The 21,477-nt window shown below is 43.5% G+C and overlaps 1 protein-coding gene across 1 annotated transcript in view; it reads right to left on the bottom strand.

Moving 5' to 3' along the window:
* Window positions 1-21,477, bottom strand: part of PKHD1 (PKHD1 ciliary IPT domain containing fibrocystin/polyductin) — a 2,083,594-nt gene that overhangs the window by 1,727,973 nt on the left and 334,144 nt on the right. The window contains exon 12 of the mRNA XM_086926200.1: window positions 13,156-13,257. Within this exon, the coding sequence (XP_086782326.1) occupies window positions 13,156-13,257 (102 nt within the window). The remainder of the gene's footprint in view (window positions 1-13,155; window positions 13,258-21,477) is intronic.

Below are 21,477 nucleotides of genomic sequence, written 5' to 3'. Positions count from 1 at the left end.
ATCTCAATCAAAGACCCATTGCACTACATGACCACACCATCATGCTCCTACAGATGGTAGAATGGTGTTTAACGAACAACACCTTCATTTTTGATCGCCTACACTACAAACAGCTACAAGGTTCGGCCATGGGTACTTGCTTCTCCCCCAGCTATGCTAATTTGCATATGGGCTGGTGGGAGGAGCAAGTATTAGCCGTCACCCATGTATCTAGCATGGAGGAAAATGTTATAATCTATAGGAGATATATAGATGACATTTTCATCTTATGGAAAGGGTCAAAAGAGAGTGCAGGGAAATTTGCATTGGAAATCAATGAAAACAGTCTTAATCTTAAATTCACCTGCTCCACCAGCAAAGAAAGAATTCAATTTCTAGATTTAGAGCTGTTCGTAGACAATAATAAAATCCAAACCAAAACATACCGCAAGCCTACTGCAGGAATTGCGGTTTTACACGCGCAGAGTTTTCACCCAGTTAAACTTAAAGAGTCCATTCCTTACGCAGAGTGTCTACGAATGACAAGAAATTGTAGTACACAGGAAGGAGTGAGTGAAGCCAAGGCAAATTTATTTGACAGACTTAGCAAGAGAGGATACAGTGCTCAAACTTTGTCACGAGCAGAAAACAAATGCCGCAATGTGAATAGAAGGGATCTTCTATTCTCAGAAAAGAAAAGAGCACTCAAGAGAACAACACTGTCCCCAACATGCCAAGATTGATCACAGGATATAATGCCTATCATAATCACGTTAGAAAGATCTTGCAGAGACATTGGCCTCTGATACAAAATGACCCAGTAATAGGGCAATGGTGTGACAGAAGTCCTTCAATCACCTTCAGGAGGGCCAAATCGATGCGCAACCAGATTGTAGTCAGTGCGCCGACTATCACCAAGCCACCCATTTGGTTAAACAACCAAAGAGGTTTCATCAAATGCACAAAATGCAAAGCATGCAAACAAGGCATCAACACCAAAGAGGTCCCTGTTCCTTTTAGAAGCAAACCATACACCATCAGAGGCTGCTACTCATGTAAAACAGAGTACGCAGTCTATGTCCTTGTTTGCAAATGCGGCAAACGGTATGTTGGCAGTACCATCCATCCAGCACATGTTCGTATATTGCAGCACCTGCGAGCAATAACGAACAATGATGAAACCTATCCTGTGGCTAGGCATATACACAAGACACATGCTGGCAACAGTTATGACATTAAATACTTTGTCATCGACAACGTTGCAAAAAGTATCAGAGGGAGGAATCGCAGACTTGCCCTTAGACGTCTGGAATCAAGATACATCATCTTGTTGGATTCTAAGATTCCAAATGGGCTTAATGCCGATGAAGCATTAACAGTACATTTATAAACTAGTGCAGCATACTCTCGCAGTTTTCCTCTTCCCGCTTGTGATACACCTACAACATCACTTGTGTAAATACTTTGTTTCCTCTGTAACTTGTGTTTAATTATTTTAAGCAATTTGGCACCTATCTAGTTTGGTAACGTCAGGTTTTAAACAATTTGGGTGAAACTTTAGGGTCCTTAAAAGAGATGTACACATCTAGGCATGGTATGATGCTAATTCCAAATATGCGTATGATCATGGTTCATACTTCATGCAAGACACACATATATTAATCCACTTGGAGACGATGTCTGTGTAGCAACCTTTGTGTTTTTTCCTTAAACATGGTTAATGAAACTCATGATGGTGAAAGAGAGTATTGCTGTCATTTAGGTACTCACCCATTTTCATTTGCATAAAATTGTCATTGTTATAGTGAGAGCATTACCCACATGCTCTAAAAGCCGTGTAACCAGGACTATGTTTGATTACATTCACAGGGTATAATATAGAGTGCCCTGAATTTCCGGTCGGTTATTGTATTAATTGGGATATGACTCCTTGCTGGTTTTCACCCGATTTGTTGTTTACGGATAATGCCATGTATCTGCAAAGCCAACACTTTAATTTTCGTAAACAGACATACATGCAATTATTCTTATTATTCTGTTTATTTGATATGCAATGCCAAGTAAGTTTATGCTTTAGAATTGTTATGGCAGATGGTATTTCCTTATCTAAAAATGTACATTTGCTCAATAGGAACTTTTCTATGTCTGTTGCACTATCACATGACCATACAATGTGCTACCAGAGTAACTAGATACCAATCACAGTGAGGCAACTGTGTTTGTTAAAAGGTATATATGTTTTGTTATCACATTTGAGTAGGTGAAGTGAGCAAGGCGGAGGCTTCCGCCAAACGCGTCTTTTCAGCAGCTTTGAAAAATAAACTTCAATCTTGAGTAAACTCACGGAGTCGGTGCCGTCCTTCATCGTGAGGAAGTGTGCTTGGTAAAAAATATATATATATATATATTTATATATATATATATATTCACTGAAAAAAACATAGGTTTCTGTCACGTTATAGTTAGGAGTTAGCATTTAAAAAACCTTAGAAATTCACTGAAAAAGTTAGCTGGATATTTTACTCATACAATACCATTGAAAATCAGTCGGAAGACATCAGGGGTATTGGCTGCCACTTTGGACCAGCCGAGGTAGGGGTCCGCACAGCCTTGAAAGTGGGCTTGTGAGGGAACGTGATTAAAAATGGCAGAAAACCCTTTTAAAAAAACCGACATCAGCAGACCAGGCATTCACCCACTGGAGGGTTGGAAATGTGCAAACCACAAGTCCCATAATGCAGTGAAAGTAACATCACCGAGGAGGTCCAATGGGGACCAACATTATAAAATCAGCAACCTGTTGGGATGGAAAGGCTTTGCAACGATGACAATGCCGGACTGGAACCTTTGAGAAAGGTTGCAGAAACAACTGAAACGCGTCAGGTGCGATGTCCGAGGGAACTGCCAAATAAAACAATTAAGTGGTCTTCAACCACGTGAGCGCGCCTTTCCTTTTTGAGTGAAGGAGCTTGTGAACATAAATATCGGCTTGGTCCTGCCGAAAAGGACGCACCACCCGATGAGAGCGACACAATGCCCCGCCATGGACTAAATATATATATATATATATATATGCACACACACACACACACACACATGTGTGGGTGTGTGTGTGTGTGTGTGCGCGCGCACGCACACACACATTTTACTTTGCGGATAATATACAATCTACTCTGTGCGCCGCTAACACGTTTCATAAGACTGTGAGCATGTTACCTATACAAAAGTAGAACATACTAGTTTCAGTACTAAAGCTGCTGTCAGGGACACCTGTAACAGTAACTTTACTAACGGTATAAGTCTCAAACAATGCTGACAGTGTCACCTACAGAACTATATATTCACCCTGATAGTACGAAGTATGCCGGCAGTATCATTTATAAAAACTATATGAACCCTGTGAGTGTACTGGCAGTGTTACTCTTAGAAGTATATTAACCCTGTGAGTATACAGTGTTACTCTTAGAAGTATATTAACCCTGTGAGTATACAGTGTATGCCAACCTGCCCCCCATACAAGTACATTAACTCTGTGAGTATACAGTGTATGCCAACCGTGCCCCCATACAAGTACATTAACCCTGTGAGTGTACAGAGTGTGCCACCGGCTGTGTCACCTATACAGGTGCATTAACCCTGTGAGTGTACATACTGTGCCTGCAGCTTCCCCTAAACAAGTACATGAACCCAACCTCGAATTACCATCTGGTAACACCTCCGTCGGAAAGTTCCCCGGGGGGTGTGCCCTCCACCAACCCCTCCCCCCCCCCCCCCGCCCCCCAAGGCTGGAGAGAGTCACCGGATACACCCCAGCTGCTATCAGATGCTCAAATAACAAGAGAAAGTGCCAATGCTGATAACGTTTATTCAATGATATAACTAATCATCCACATCAAGAAAAATAATTCAAGATTGGGTATTGCTACTTAGTTGCAATTTTATTTTATAGAAATGTAACCATTATTACAAAATGTATCTGTTCTTAAAAGAGAGAAGCATAAGGAGAATTGGAACAATTCAAGACACATCAAACTACATTCAATAAACACTTCATACATCCAAACACCCCAATCATGTCACAATCAAAAAAACATTCACCACTTTCATACCAAAATCAAACATAACACATCATGCGGATGCAATAAAGAGAAAATACAAACTGGGTCTGCACAAATTATACAAGACTTTTTTGTACAATAATTTGAAACTAGTACATTCCAATAGATTTATAAGTTTTACACCATTCATTAGAAATTAATACATTGATAGGAAATGTACAATAGGTGATACGGAGTATAGGAGTGATAATAACTCCTAAATACTCAAGCAGACCAGTTCAGAATGCTGGCAGGGCAAGCTCGGGTCACAGGCGGATGTGTGATGCAGAGCATTTAATTCAAGTGCCCTGGATGCAGGTCGGGCGTCCCGCGGGGGTCCTGCGGGGTCAAGCGGACACAACTAGGGACCTCAAAAGCACATGGTCCATACCCCCTGTCCAGAGGGGGCACCACTTCGACATGTCACACACCTGTCGGCTCATTTACAAGCTTCCCTGAGCGCTACAGGTTGTCCCGACAGATAATGAAAGCCATGAATGTGGGGGTAAACCCCAGCGATAACCAATGAGTAAAATGCACGCGGGCTGAGTCCGAGGGGTTTTCGACTGCGCACCTACCAGCAGAGGTTGTGCACAGGGCGCGCACGGGCCTCGCAGCACTCCTAGGGACTTCCTGCCCGCATTAAACCGGTCTGCTCAGTTAGGTTGCGCAGAGGGCGCGCAATGGCCTCCGCTGCTCAGGTTGGCTAAGGTTGTGAACAGGGCGCGCACTGGCCTTCCATTAGGCCTTGTACCATCCATGTGAGCGCAGACCGTGAAGTGCACGGGCTGCAGTAATGCCATGGACTGACCCCCCCATGCGCACAGGTTGGCATCCGCTGCAGAAGTGCTCCACACTCACCTAGTTGGACCTTGCAGCAAGTACATTTTGCGCACAATTTACCAAGGACTCGCTCGGGTCTTGCATAGACCACACTTTGAGCACAAGTTAGCACGGACAGCAGACAGGTCGCACAAGCATCTCGCTCAGGCCTTGCACAGACAATAGTTTGCGCACAAGTTGGAACAGACGGCAGAAAGGTTGCACACTCATCGCGCTCGGGCCCTGCACACACCATAGTTTGCTCGCAAGTTAGCACAGACTGCAGACAGGTTGCACACTCATCTCGCTAGGCCCTGCACAGACCATAGTTTGCACACAAACAGGCACATACTGCATACAGGGTGCAAACTCATCTCGCTCGGGCCCTGCACAGACCATGGTTTGCACACAAGTTAGCACCGACTGCAGGCAGGTTGCAAGCTCATCTCGCTCGGGCCCTGCACAGACCATGGTTTGCACACAAGTTAGCACAGACTGCAGATAGGTTGCACACTCATCTCGCTCGGGCCCTGCAGAGACCATAGTTTGCGCACACGCTGGGATGGATTGCAGACAGGCTGCACACTCATCTCATTTAGGGGCCTTCCACAGGCCATAGTTTGTGAACAAGTGAGCATAAATTGAAGACATGGTGTACACTTATCTTGCTCGAGCCTTGAACAGACCATGGTTTGCACACAAGCAGGCACATACTTCAGACAGGGTGCAAACTCATCTCGCTCGGGTCTTGCACAGACCACACTTTGCGCACAAGTTAGCACAAACTGCAGACAGGTTGCACACTCATCTCGCTCGGGCCCAGCTCGTGCCCAGCACAGACCATAGTTTGCGAATAAGTTGGCACAAATTGTAGACAAGTTGAACACTCATCTCGCTCAGTCCCTGCACAGATCATAGTTTGTGCACAAGCTGGCACAGACTGCAACAGGTTGCACACTCATCTCGCTCGGGCCCTGCACAGACCAGAATGACTTCTTCCCTTTTAATTTGGAAACTGCTCTTGTTTTTCATAATCTCATGATGGTAATTTGTGTTTGTAACAGACTCTCTCCCAAAGAGGAACAAAATATGCGCTGGCAGGCGTCAGAGCCATATCTCCACCACTCTCTCTCCTGTTGTGTGTGCCAGCCTGGGCCGAGACAGCTGCCCGGGCTGGCGACTGTCTGATTGCAGCCGCACCCGAGTACTTCAAAGGTCGGTGAAAGACCATTCAGTTGTTAATGAGGCTTCGCAGTGTTGTCACCCCTTTTTTGAACCCCCGCATCTCCGTTCTAAGGGGAGCGGGGAGCCGCGTTTGAGTCTCGGCCCCTAGGGCCAACATTCTCGGGGCTCACCTCAGGAGCAGTTACACCTACTTAATGCATATTGAAATTCCACTTACAAATTTTATATAGCGCGAACTTCACCAGAAGGTAGCTTTGGCAACTATTTTATTAAGGCATCACGTGCACTCTGGTGCTTAATTTAAACCGGTGACTACCGGAACGCGGGGATGTTTAAAAGCATTTCAAATGCTGCAGCAGCACGTTTCCTTTGAGATGTGCAGCCAAAAGAGTTATGTGCACACAGAGCCACTTAAAAGTTTGTTTTTGATGGAAATTTAAACATGTATTTCAAATAAAAGCGCGCGCCTTGCATGGCAAGACAAAAATGCATTTAGGACTTCCTGCAGCAAAATACTGAATAATCGTGTGTCGCTTATTAATACAGTGAGCAGCCCTTTCCACCAAAATCGACTACAAATGTCACTCGAGAACCCTTAATGAGCAACAGGACGCTGCCAGCGCCTTCAATCAACCTTTGCTTTCCTTAAAGTTCTTTCCCCTTATTAAGTCCACTTATTTTTAAATCCAACCTATGCAATGCTTAATTTGTGTAAATTCACTGGAAGGCTGCCTGCCCAAAGGAAGTTGTAAAAGTCACATACTTCTATTCGTCCTGCGTCACCCCGACCTTCCAAGATGAAAGGAAGCGGACATTTGTTTAATGCTTGTAAATTCCGAACCAATTGGCCTGCGTTCCTGAATGTGAAAGGGGCTCGTAAGATCTGCTTGTATGCCGTTGTCTGAAGTGTGCTGTGTTTTAACACCTCAATAGGTTCAGGGAGCCTCTTCTATGGTGGTCAGATTAAACCCGGGATAGGTAGATAAGAGGGATTTTAAAACAAAACAACAACAGAAACTCTCCAATCCACTTAGAAGGGCTCTCAAAGGCTCAATGGCCAGGTCTGGTGAGATGCCACCCTAATTACAGTAGATAGTACAAGGGCAGCAGGTGCCTTCTTTAGTAGTGTGAATACTGCATACCTTGTTTTATTTTTTTACATGTAATAAATGTGCACGTGAATGCAAGCAGCAGCTTTCTCTGCATATTCTAATTAACAGCACTCTCGTGCCTCTGAGAGGTGGAGGTGCATATACATGATACACAGTGGGGCCTATCTACAAAGGCATTTTGGAGCACATACAATAGGACTCCAGTAATTCTCCTTTACATACTATCACATGCTTCTGTGAATTGGCTTCTATCTTCTAAAATGGGAACCTTCAGGGAATATTCGTATAGAATATCCTAGAATAGAAAGGACTGCCTGCAATTGCATATCTTATCACCTGTGTTGTGTTTTAAATTTGTGGTTTTCCCTGCCCATGATTGCCTCCATTTAGTGTGTTGAATTGTGGGATTCGCAGTCCAACCTCTGTAGTTTGTCCCTTTCATTCCTTGGTGACAATTCTGTTTTCCTTCCAAATTTCTACTTTGAACTGTGCTAAGACCTGTATGTTAAAACAGTGCACTCCCAACCACAATTTTGTGATCACAAGCCAGTGAAACCAGCCCCCCTGCCTCACCCCCCCAGCAACAGGGATTCTTCTACATCAGGGCCTGTGCACTTCGTTTTTTGCGCAGCAGGGGGAGTAAAGCTTTATTCAAACAGTATTGTTAGATTTCAAGTTAGTGAGGCCCTTTACCTGCTGAAGTCCAAAGTGTGGGTTGAGACTGTCTGTCTCCTAGGAGATTCTGAACAGGAGAAACAGCTTCCAACTCCCTGGCCAGAAAACCTTGTCTGAGGTCGCTGGGATCTTATATGGTCTGCTAGTGGTTGGTATATGTCTACACTGATTGGTGGTTGTAGCTGGTGTTTCTATTGGATTAGGGTTAATGTCCTCATTGGTTGGGTATTTGAGGGTTCTGATTGGTTTCTGCGTCTGTGATTCAATCATTGTAGGGTTGGGACTAGGGCTAGGGTTAGGATTTCTATTGGAAGTAGGGACAAGGGCTTCCTATGTTATTGGTTGTTGGGAGTAGGGTGGGACTAGGGCTAGGGTTAGACCTTTAATTGGAAGTAGCAATTAGGGCTTCTGGTGTGATTGGTTGCTGGACTAAGTGTTGGACTTAGAATAGGGTTAGGCGTTCTATTGGTAGTAGGGACTAGGTTACCTGTGCCATTGGTTGCATGGACTTGTTTTTGGGACTACTGGTAGGGCTAGAGCCTTTATTGGATGTAGAGGTCATGGTTCTTGAACTGATTGGGTGCTTGGACTAGGGCTAAGATTGGCTGTAAGGTCCTGGTCTCCTATTGGTTCTAGATTTTAGGGCTAGTGTTGTGATTGGATAGTGTTAGGGCGAGGGTTCCCATTTGCTGAAGGGGTCACCTGATTACTAGGGCTATAAAAAAGGCCAGGCTTAGGGCGTCTCAGCCCAGGCATCGAGGCTAAGGGCAGAGAGGACAAGGGCAGTTTCCTGTTTGAGCCTGTTTGAGACTGGTCTGGACTAGGGCCAGAAATACTGCCCAATATATATACCTCCTTTATGTATCTATATACTTTCAATGTAATTATGGATCTATATATTTATCACTTTCTTCTAATTTAGCATTTCCAATGCACTTCCTTATTTCTCAGCCTATATTTCGCTCAATATATCTTCTAGCCCAACCTTCTGACTCATCTCAAACTTCTTCTACTACTCCTTCCAATGCACTACCCTATCTCTCATCCTATACATCTATCAATATATCCTTTACATGCACTCTCTCATTTATCCCAAACCCCATACCACTACTATGATCCTCAAAATAACCCTTTCTAGACTCTCCCCTACACTAATCCTCATTGCATCATCTGACACCTCTTTTACTATACCGATCCCCCAAAACAAACCTTTCTAAACTTTTTCCTCTTTTCTACCCCTCCCGAACCCTTCTCACTCCAAATAACTGACTAACATATCCACCACTAAAATTACTTTGATGTTTCATCATACTAATTCAACACTAATCCTGATGGGTTTCAGAGTAACGTGCCACTTGCGCTTCAAAACCCCATCAGGGGTAGTAAGCGCTATATAAATACAAACCTCTTTCCCTTCACTATCCCACCACCTACCCTTCTCTACCCAAATAACTGAATAACATATCCACTACTCAAATTACTTCATATTTTACTATACTAATTTTCAACGCAAATCCTTTATGGGTTCCGGAGTGGCGTGCTACTCGCCAGAAAAGCGCTTCAACATCCGTCAGGGGTAACTAGTGCTATATGAATGCAAACCTTTCTTCCCTTTTATCCCTCCGCTTTCCTTCTCACTCCAAATAACTGACTAATATCCACCACTGAAATTACTTTCATATTTCACCATACTAATTCACCACTAATCCTTTATGGGCTTCCGGAGCAGCGTGCTTCAACACCCCATCAGGGGTAACAAGCGCTATATAAATACAAACCTTTTTTCCTCCTCTATCCTTCTGCTATCATTCCAAATCCAAATAACTGACTAACCTATACACAACTTAAAATGTACTTGGATGTTTCACTATACAAATTCAACACTAATCCTCTATGGGTCCCGGAGTAGCGTGCTACTGGCCGAAAAAGCGTTTTGACGCCTCGTCAGGTGTAGTAATATAAATGCAATTACAATACAATACAATACATGTTCTGGGACAGATGAGAGTACATACTAGAGTACTCCTTACTGTACTTATAAATATTTTTTTCCTCATTGTATCTGAAATAGTAGAACTACTATTCTGGAGAGTAACTACATCATCTGTTACCGTTTCCTAAATATCAAGCCCTTGATATTAGCCTCCACCAAGCATGATCGAGAACAGGTTTCGCGTGAAGCTCGTTCACTAGTCTCTGCTTAACATACAAGCAGCAAAATCCCGGAAAACCTAGGGATCTCTTTTTCGCAGAGGCGCAGAACTTTATGTAATATGGTCCGACGTACACACACACAACCACACACACACAACCACACACACACAACCACACACACAACCACACACACAACCACACACACTACCCCCACACAACCACACATACACACAACCACACAGACACACAGCCACACACACACCACAACCACACATACAACCACACACAGACACACACACAACCACACACACAAACTCACCCACACACACAACCACACACACAACCACACCGTCAGTGCACACTTCCACCAGGCACACACCACCAGACGCCAGCGCACGCTTTCACCAGGCACACACACCCCACCAGCCATCAGTGCACACTTTCACCAGGCACACACACCACCAGCGTTCAGTGCACGCTTTCACCAGGCACACACCACCAGCTGTCAATGCACGCTTTCACCAGGCACATACACCACCAGCCGTCAGTGTACGCTTCCACCAGGCACACACACCACCAGCCAGCAGTGCACACTTCCACCAGGCACACACACCACCAGCCATCAGTGCACAATTTCTACAGGCACACACACCACCAGCCATCAGTGCACACATCAATTGTTAACACATCCACAATTAACTATTGTAGCAATCACAGTATGGCACACTTTACTTTTAAACATATTCATCTAAAGCGCAGCATGCCACTACTTCTACAAAAATAAATACACATTTTTTGGGCCTACAAGACTTTTGTTGCAATTGTTGTTGCAATATTTAGCAATGCCAAGAGCTCAAACTTAATTAATGCGAGACCTATTGCATTGCAAATGCTTGTTTAATCAAGTTGTTGGAAATGGGATTCCTGGTTGGCTGAGGTATGCACCCAGGACAGGCATGAACCACCACTCTTGTCAGGGTGAGTTAGATACACAATATGATAACCTGGGTTCACTCGCTGGTAGTTTGGCATAGAGCAGTCAGGCTTCTCTAAAGAGGCAATGTGTAAAGTATGTGTGCAACACACACACAGCAACATAATGAATACACCAAAAGGTTTATAAAATAGAGATTTTTTTCTCTGAGTAAAACAAGACCAAAACAACAAAAATCCAATCAGTAGAAGTCGCAATATGAATGTTTTAAGATTACATCAAAAATAGTGCTTGGAGGTCACTAGCAGTCAAAAGGTTACATGAGGTCGCAAGGGACAGGAGCAAATCCAAAGTTCAGGCCGACCGCGATGGAGGGCAGCCTGCATACAGGACCCATGCAGGGCTGGCTGAGAAAGAAGTTGGATGGAGCACTGAGAGCTCGATGTGGCAATATTTTCCACTCAGTCGGGGTGCTTTGTCATAGTTGAGCTTTGCTGAAGTGAAGGCAATGCATCGTTGTTGAGCCGCGCAGGCTGTGGATTTGCTGTAGTCAGTCAGCCTTTCCATCGGCGTTGGAATGCGATACAGTAGAATTTCTCATGCAGTTGATGCAATGCATCAGTTTCTAATGAAAACTGCTGCAGAACCCACTTCTTAGCCCCAGAGCCTGGAGGGGGCACCTCAAGCAAGGGCAAGACTCACAGAATGCATGGTTCAGCAGCACCAGCAGAATTGTAGGAAGTCTTTTGTGTCCCTGAGAGTTCAGAAGAACAGGAGGCAAGCCAGCAAGCCCGTGGAGATCACTTGGAGGGAAGACAGAGTCCTTCCAGCATTCAGGGAGCAGCAGGAAGAAGGGCAACACACAGAAAAGCAGTCCTTCCTTAAAAGCAGTCCAGTTGTGTCCTTTAAGCAGCACAGCAGTCGTTCTACAGAGGTTCATTTCAAGATCCATAAGTGTCTTGTTTGGTGGGGACAGAGCCCCAGTACGTATACCCAAAAGTGCCTTTGATGTAGGGGGTGACTTCAAAGGAACTCTCTGAAGTACCCATGAATCTGTTTCAATCCAGTCCTGTCTGCCAGGTTGACCCTGTGGGGGTACATCTGTGCTTTGTGTGTCGACAGGACACAGCCTATTCAGGTGTAAGTGTGAGCCACCTCTCCCCCTTCCTGCCCAGGCAAGTTATCAAAATGTAGATTAATTCATATGAGTCCTCTTTCACACCCAGCCAATCCTCTCTTTGTAGCTGTCTAGAGGGATTTAACAAAGTGCAGCTGTCACCCAGCCCACACATGTATTGGAGACTGGCTGTCAGGCTCAAAGCACAGTAACTACAGGGAAATGTACATTTTCTAAAAGTGGCATTTCTAAAGCACTTATGTTAAATCCAACTTCACCAGTAAGGAGAATTTATCATTACCATTCCAAAAATATCAAATATGATGAAGCTACTCCGCTCTGATAGGGAATTACAGCTTAAAAGTATATTAAGGAATTCCCAATGCTGGCCTATGAGAAGGGTAGGCCACTCATTAGTGAACAATGAAATAGGCAGCTTGTCATGACCAGGGCATCCAAAACATATAGGTACATGTCCTACCTTTTACTTTCATAGAACCCTGCCATTAGGTTTACCTAGGACCTACATTAGTTTAAAGCTTGGCAAGTAGTTTTAAATGTGAAATCGAAGTAGAAGTAAGCTGCACACCAGGCACTGCTATGGAAGGCCTGAGACCGGTTTGAAAGGCTACTTATGTGGGTGGCACAATCAGTGCTGCAGCTCATCAGTATCATTTGAAGTACGGGCCCTCGGTATATGGTATACCACTTTACACCAGACTTACCAGTACCACAAATATGCCAATCAGGTACACACCAATGTCATCATGTTTAGGGGAGAAGCACATGCACTTTGACACTGGTTAACAGTGGTAATATGCTCACAGTGCTGATGCTAACAAACAAAATTAACAACAATGGGAGACACAAGGCAGAAAGTTGGGGGGAGGACCACCCTAAGGATGACAGATCTAACACAAGTCCATTCAGAAGTAAAAGTATTGTCCCATAGTGTACAGAGCTTGTTCGGTGCTCTGTTGCTTTCTGCCAAAGGGCACGCTCTATAAATACCTTTAAATACATACAGTACAATGTGTGATGGGAGATACAAAGGAGAGTAAATGGGCTTTAAAGTACTACCTGCAATGGTTACATTTGATGGATGATGGAAGAAATCTCCGCTGATTGTAATATTAGTTCCTCCTCCAAGACTGCCATTAACTGGAACTACAGACAGGATATCTAGAAGAAAGGAGACATGTTCATGAAATGCATCACAAGCACTAGTTTCATTCAATGACAATTTTACAATTTTATCAGTAGCAATGAAATAGCCAACAAGGATGAGAGCACATGAATGAATGCCCCTAAGGATAAATGAATGACTCCTCTACTCCACAAGTAAAAAAAAGTCCAGTGAGGATCATACACAGCACATGACCAATCCCACGGTGAATATTGTGGGGAGCAAGAATATATCAAGAAAAAAAATAGAAAAATAGTATACTTTAGAGGTTCGGAGGTACGCACGATTTCATTTCAGAAATAAACTATAGATCGATAATAAAAGATAGAACTGGATGCTACAGGATTGTTCAGTATTGATGGAAACAGACTAAAAAGCAAAGTGCAAAGAAATGTTTTTAAAAAATATTATTATCAAGCACTTGCCCCCAAAAATTCACGGACTTGGAACTAAAATTTGTAGGAAGTTAGTTCAAAAGGATTTAGACATTTCAAATAGTTGAAAATACTGCTTGGTAAATACTTTAAGAAAAGTTGATATTTTAGGAGTGTTTGTTTTCAATTTGGTGGTTTTCAGGCTAAGTTGTCTGGCATTATTACCCTTGCACAGTTATGACACGGGGCAAAGCTAACTAAATACTTTAGGGAAGATTTACAAAAATTTTGTGCTGTTTTAGCATCACAAAAGTGACCCTAACCAGCACAAAATGTTTTTTCTGAATTTACTTTCCAGCTCAAAACTTGTTCTGCGCTGGAAAGTGCCCTAAATGTGATGCAGATGGGGGCGTTACATGGTGGTACATAGGCATTCCGATGCAACAACCTATGCCCTTTGATGCGAAACCATATCTAGAAACAATTGTAGACAGGGTTTAGCGCCAAAAGTTAACGCCACTTCAAAGGAGGCATTAAGAGAGAACTGTTTTTATTTCTCCTTTCTTTTCTGACTTTGCTTGCATGCTGCACTGCACTGTGCTGCACACATACAAAGTGGGAAAAGTGTTTAAATCTGTTTAGCATAGTATTTAGTACAGGAAGGATAGCCTTCCTGACAAAACCTATGCTAGACTCGGGCATGCACTATAGTGTTATGACGCTAAGGTGTGGGCCTGGCACATGCAAGCTGAAATCAGCGCCAGCGCTAGGGAAAGGGGGGGGGGGAGTGACATATTTCTGTAGATATGGCGCTTTCATTTCCTGCTCCCTTCCTGTCCCACAACGCAGCGCAGTCTCTTTGAGTGCTAGACTTTTTTGAAAATCTGGCCCTTTGTTGAGAAAGGACAGAAGTCATGCGGAGTTGTATATTTGAAGGATGGACTAGTATCAAAAGATAAAAGGTATCTAGGGGCTCTCAGTTTTACTTTAGAGATTGGGTCTACTCATTCATGAGAAATTGAACTTAAAGGCTCTGCATTAGAGAGATCTAAATTGGGTTGATATCACTTTTACCATCTTGGTGGCAGTTGAAGACTGGGGCATAAGAGAACATCAAAATACAACATGCTTCAGACGGCCAGAAAGAGTCCACCTAGGAGCATATGACAGGTTCCTCGAGTTGAGTATCTGGAAAAAGCAGGCGAAATGTAATGTAAATGTAAATTGTTACTTGTATAACGCACTACTCACCCACAAGGGTCTCAAGGCGCTTGTACGAATACCGCTGTGGAACCCATCCTGGCTTTCCCTGTGAGGTGCCCACTCCTGGGCACCCCCAAGGTGGAGGCCAGGCATCCTTAGCATTGTGGGGGCCGTTGTGGAGATTAAGCAAGCTATTGGCCAGAGTTGCAGAGTGGGAATCCATGATTGGAATAGGCACTGAGGCAAGAATTATCAGGTCCGTGGAATTTTGAGCCCAAGACCTGCCAAGGCGGGGAATTGAACCCTGGTCCCGGGCTAGACCTCTGCATCAGGGTCTGCCGCTCTAATCATTGAGCCACACTTCTCACTGGTATAGTAGAGAAATAAACAAGGTAGAAAACCACAATACTTAAAGGATGTGGCACAGTGCAAATACTGGTTGGTGCTAAAGACACTCACAAAGTTTCAGAAAGAAGATTGAAGATTGGGTTTGCAAATGTAAATGGATGCAGGGAAGGTATCTGGTAGAGCAAAGGTCTAAGAGAAATAGATCTTGTTAAAGAAACAACACTGTAATCGAAAATTAAGGTTAGGAGAAAGACCAAGGATGGAATTGTAAGTGAGACTAGGGAAAGTGTATGGGTAGTTAACAAAAAGGAAATTAAGCAAATATGTTTGTAATAGAAACAACCATGTATGGCTATGCATGATTGAAATGTACTAAAAGATTGTGGACCTTATTCACAAAGGTAAACTTGCACTTTTGTGTACATTTACTACTTTCGGTATTCACAAAAGGCATTTACAATTAGTATATTTACATCCATAATAAAGGTATTTACAAATAGTATCTTCACGTCTGCACTTGGGGCAGAATCTCCACCCCGTGGGCAGAGATGCCACTCTGGGTGCGGAGAGTACACACCTCACCCAGATTGTAGTCCCTGCACCAGAAGTAGAATCTTTGCACTCGGTACATAAACATATCACTCGTAAATGCCTTTTGTGAATATCCAAGGTCATAACTTAGACTTTTGGTCTAAGTTTACCTTTGTGCATGCCTAACAGTTTATGCCACCATTGGGACACTGGTGTCTGTGGTCTGGGCTATAATAAAGAAATTAGCTGCCCTCACTTTAATCATTCTGGACCTGGAGATATTATAAATGATATAATGTTTACTGGAGATATGAGCTTTGCAAATAATTTATGCAGTACCCGGTCTCCTTCAGCCCAAAGTTTAATGGACGAGGGCTGTCTTCTACCATAGATTTTATCCTAATTTCGTCCAGACATGCCTCTAGAGTTAAAATTTCCAAACTCATGACATATCCCTTAGCGATTATTTCCCACAGTGTATTGGAATTAGGGTTTATTGTAGACTAGTTAAAGGGAAGGTTTCGTCCACTCACCTTCCTAACGATGTTACACTGTTTAAACAAAATGGATATGCGCTGAGTTGAAAAAAAATCGATCCGGAGTCATTTATGAGAAAGGTGACCTCTAACTTTAGTGAAGCCATTAAAAAATGTTTAGGAGATGACCATCCTGCCTCGGAAATAGTGAAGGGGTTTTCTGAAATAGTAGACTTCATTGGTAAAACCCTTCACGTAAACTCAAAGACGAAAACCCTTCAAAATAAAGGATGGTTTTATTCTAGTTGCTCGAAAGCCCACTCCAAACTCATACTTGCACTACATAGACAGGTTAAAAATTATGAAGAAATAAAAGAAGCCAGAAGGGCTTATAGATGTACCTTAAAAGCAAGGAAACGTTTTTTAAAGGAGGAGGCATGGAATGCCCAGAGAGCTGCGTCAGAATTGAAAGATTCTTCAGCATTCTGGAAAGCGGTCAATGCTCCCTTTTTAGCAGATCCAAGTAGGACAACTATAGAGATAGCGGTTTCTAAGGGCGAATGGGTAGATCACTTTTCTAAATTATACTCTGCACCCTGTCCTGAACCCTGTAGTAATGATTTGGCAGGGTTAGGGTGGAATACCAGACCGTTCACACCTTAAATTAAATCTTAATGAAATTGAGGAGGCTATCGCAATGAGCAAGAGTGATAAAGACCCATGCCCTGATGGCATCCCCGTGGACCTTTTCAAACATAATATTACTTTTTGGGGACCAAATCTAACAAAAGTTCTTAATGCCTGTATCTCGACCAGCCTTATTCCCACCTGGAGTGAATCGATTCTGGTTCCGATTTTTAAAAAGGGGGATAGGCACAATCCAGTGTGCTATCGGCCTATCTTGCTTTTAGACTCCACCGTCAAAATAATTGGAAGAGTACTCCTTTTTAGATTGCAGGACTGGGCAGATAATTATTCTATTGTTAGTAATATACAATATGGGTTCCGCAATGGCTTGGGCACTATAGATCAGTGCCTACATTTAGAATTAACTATTGCCAAATATACTAAGGCGAAAAGGGGCCCTCTCTACCTGGCCTTTGTGGATTTGTCCGCGGCCTTCGACTGTGTCATCCATAAAAAACGATGGCCGATTTTGGAGAGGCTGAGCATGGAACCATCCCTGGTCTCATCAACGAGACAATTTTATATTGGGGCCAGGGCCAGGGTACGATTCGGGGCAGGGGTGAGTGCACAGATTCCTTTACTGTTGAAAGAGGAGTAAGGCAGGGCTGTCTCCTGGCACCCTTTCTTTTTACCTTGTATATTAATAACTTGGACCGGGTTCCGAGGGATGAATGCCAGGACCTACCGGCGGTAGGGAAGTGCACACTTCCTGTGTCATTTATGCGGATGACGCGGTGCTTATGGCTCGCACCCCAAATAGCCTCCAGAAGGTATTATCTAGTTTTGTGAACTTTATGTCCAACTTGGGCCTTACAGTAAAAGCATCCAAACCATTCATTTTAAAATGCGACCCGGAGAGCGAAAAGTGATGCACGTTCTTCTTAGAAAAGAATCGTCTGGAGTGCGCTAATGCTGTTTCATACCTGGGGTTCTTATTTGATCATACTGGTACGTGGACACAGGCTGTTAATTTAAGGAGACTGTTATTCTCAAAGTCACTGGCAGCCCTGGTTAATTTTAGTAAGAAATTGGGCAGATGCCCTACCTCAGAACTACTTCAAATTTACAAGGCTAAATGTGTCGCATTAGCGACCTATGGAGCGGGTATTTGGGGACAGGTAGATGTGACATCTCTACAGAGGGCCAAAACAGATTTATTATATACCTGCTTGCCGTCCTGGTTAGTGTCTCTACTTTCAATTGCCTCTTGGAGGCAGGTATATCTTATATAGCGGATGACATTGGCATCCAACCAATTCTCCTCTGGCATTATATCTGGACTTCAGAGAAGACTGTTTTAAATAGACAAATGATTATTGATTGCTGTGGGTTAGATGGGGTATCACATATAAGTTGGCTCAGGTATGTCAAAGAATTCTTTTGTAAATTAGGACAACAAGAATATTTTGATAACCCCAATACCTTGAATAACCTAAATAGGAAAGTTTTTAAACTGAGCTGTTTGCAGTATCTAGAAAACATTAGATTAAATACAGAGATATTAAAAATCTCTGTTCTCGCACATAAAAACATCCTGACTACTTTTAGGATGCAGTTGTATTTAAACTTTAGTATCCTCCGATTTTGAAAGATTTTTATTAACACATTTCAGGATGGGCATTGTCCATAGGTCGCTTAGTTTTCCAGCAATTAACGATTAGTCTAGGCAGCTGTCTAATTGCCCATGCAACGATTTGTCAGCAAAACCACCATGCATGTTTTATTCTTCTGTAAATTTTATACATTCCAGAGGAAAAGGTGGATTCTCCAGCTGCTTAGAACACTAGGCCTGCGACAATGCCTTCCTGCATTCAAAGCCATGCAATCCCTTGGGGAAGAATCTGTCATTTTATCTGTTTCGATGTTTTTAAAGTTTGTCTTTAAGTGCAGAAAATCTATTCTGATGTAAGATTGTTTACTGAATAACTTATTCCATAGATTTTTGTGGGTCCCTATCTTTCTGTAACAGGCGATTTTATTGTTTTATAAAAATGCTTTTATGATTATATTATAATTGTATAAAGCTTAACTGACTGACTGAATGCATAACAGTAGTAAGCTTACACAAAAGTGTAAGTTTACCTTTGTAAATCGGGCCCTATGAAGAGACATTTTATTCTAGAAATTGGCTGTTTATAACAAGTATTGCAGATTATAACAACTATTGCAGAATATTCATAAAGCAATAGAACCATAAGCTTCTCATTCGGGCAGTAAATAGATAATTGTGCATCCTATACACCTTTGTGTAGAATCTTCAACCACTTACAGCAGATATGGGTGGGTCATGAGGAGTGGAGAACAATAAAGCATGTACCACAGGAAGGAATCTGACTTCTGTGCTACTGCGACACAGCTTCACGAGTAGTAGGTCAAGCCATGCCAGATGTAAGTATGTTACCTTGGATCTTGGGACAGACCAATAGATCTGGCATATTTAGATTTCATCTAGGTCAATTAGACTTTCTCAGAGATGGTTTTCAGGAAACCTGTATTGATTTTGCAAGGCTACAGACACTGTAAAATTGCCTTGGCTCTGGATAACCGACTGGCTATGTTACAAGTGCTCAACTTGGAAACAGTGAAGGAATCTGTATTTTTTATTGAGAGCTGCATCAATCCCATATTTTTCATAACATGTGTCAGAAACACTGTGTAACTACTGTAAGAGAATGCATTCCTGTTTTCTGGCAACACAGAGATCTGCAATAAAGTTACTGCTAAAAGAGAAAAGGGCAATGAGAACATTTTTAATACTACTCAGTGAGCAGTCTGGGGTGACCTTGCAAAAAACACAAGGCAGTAAAGTAAATCATGTGAGGAAGAGTGCCACCAGCACTGCAAACTAGAGTATACATTAACATCTTAAATGATATGCCGTCTTTTTAGGTTTCGAACCTGGCGAGGGGCACGAAGTGCCCCTCCCAGTTTGAAAACTATTGTCTTCAGTATGGATGTCGGCCCCGCCTCTGCCTCTCATTGGCTAGCTCCATAAATGGAGACTAGCCATTGGGAGGCAGAGGCTGTCAATCGCGCTTTCTCACGAAAACGCGATTCGGGGGCGTTTCTGGTGCTTTTTTTAAGCCCCGCCCCTTTGTCCCGGGCCGCGCTGCGATTGGCTGCCGGCCCGGGACACCCCCGTGACGTCATTCCCGGGCCGCGCTGTGATTGGCTGCCGGCCCGGGACCTGACTTGTTTGTATTTACAATTATAGGATAAAACACGTTTAAAAAATAGTGTAACATTGCAGCTCAAAACGATTATCTTTTCAGCCGAATCATGCCAGTACACTACAGAACCTAATGTAATAATTCTGTTGATTTTCGTATCGGACATTGCACCTCTGCAAGGGCGCGTTCAAATCCATTTGGAGGGCAAGTAGTTTCCTTATGCGTTTAACAATAAACAGGTCTTCATAAAAATTAAATAGAGATGTTTCTACGGCTATACCCGCTGAAAACTAAATTGTCTGCACCTGGGAAAACGAGGAGACAGAAAGCAAGACTGTTTTGGGTGAGCCCTAACCTTGCGTGCATTGTCCGCGCGGTGGCGCCTCCGCTCGGGCCGCTGATTTTTATTTACAAACTGCGCGAGGCGGGCGAAGCTCACCCAGCACGCCTCGGAGCTCCGTGTGCGGGCTGACGCAGACCAAGGTCCCCGGAGCGTCGGAAACTGCCTGGCGGGCCCTGGTGGTTGAGGTGGAGGACTCGTATGCGAGTGACTCTGCCCCAACCCTACCACCCCCTCTGCCCAATCCTATAAATGTACCGCGTCTCACACACCCCCTCGCAGAGCCAGCGGAGGCCGGGGCAGTAGCTGAGCCGCTCTACCCCAGCGGGGAACACTTCAGAGATAAAGACGTTCGAAGCTTATGGAGTTTGTCCAACTACAACTTAATCATTTGATAACAGCAGAGTTGCCTTACTGTGTGATCCCGTTACAGTCAATGCGTCCAACTAAGACTTATCAGTAACGAACCTGTCCCCAGGTGTGACAGTTACGGGGGCCGAGTTAGGTTGCTGTCGCCCGTTTTGACAGCGGCAGTCATGCATTTCAAAAATAACAAAAATAAGCAGGGGACTTATTCTTGGCATAAAAAGTAGCTTTTTAGATCGCTACCCAAACCTCGCTTACTCCCAAGTTCCAATTTGCTTTGGTCCGTGTCTCCGTAACCCCAAAGTTGCCGTCTGTAATATATTGCTGCATTGAGGAAAGTGGTATTTTAGGAGTGTCGGTGACGTCAAGCAAAGTACAATAAGATAAAAGTATAAAAAGAACGAGGCGCAAAGGCGCATTAATGTAAAAAAGTAAAATAGAACCATAAAATAAGACAAACATCTAAACGTTTGAAACATTTCTTAATACAAAGACAACCCTCTCTCGTAAAATGGGGTGCCTGAAACGCACCGTCACTCATTTCACTTCAATAGGATTGCTTTTTTTTGCTTAACTTGTACAAAAGCACTGTCGCCGCCCTTATGCTCTGTATGGAGATCGGGGTCGGCTTTCCCCCTCCAGGGCCCAACCCACCGCCGGGTGTGTCACCGCAGCCAGCGTATGCAGTCTCGTATTTCCCTATGTTAAGAAACTGCACAGA

The sequence above is a fragment of the Lissotriton vulgaris genome, chromosome 6, assembly GCF_964263255.1.
Source record: "Lissotriton vulgaris chromosome 6, aLisVul1.2, whole genome shotgun sequence".
In the NCBI taxonomy this organism is placed as follows: domain Eukaryota; kingdom Metazoa; phylum Chordata; class Amphibia; order Caudata; family Salamandridae; genus Lissotriton; species Lissotriton vulgaris.
Note: the sequence above shows the minus strand (reverse complement) of the source record. Positions and strands in the feature narration are given on the sequence as shown.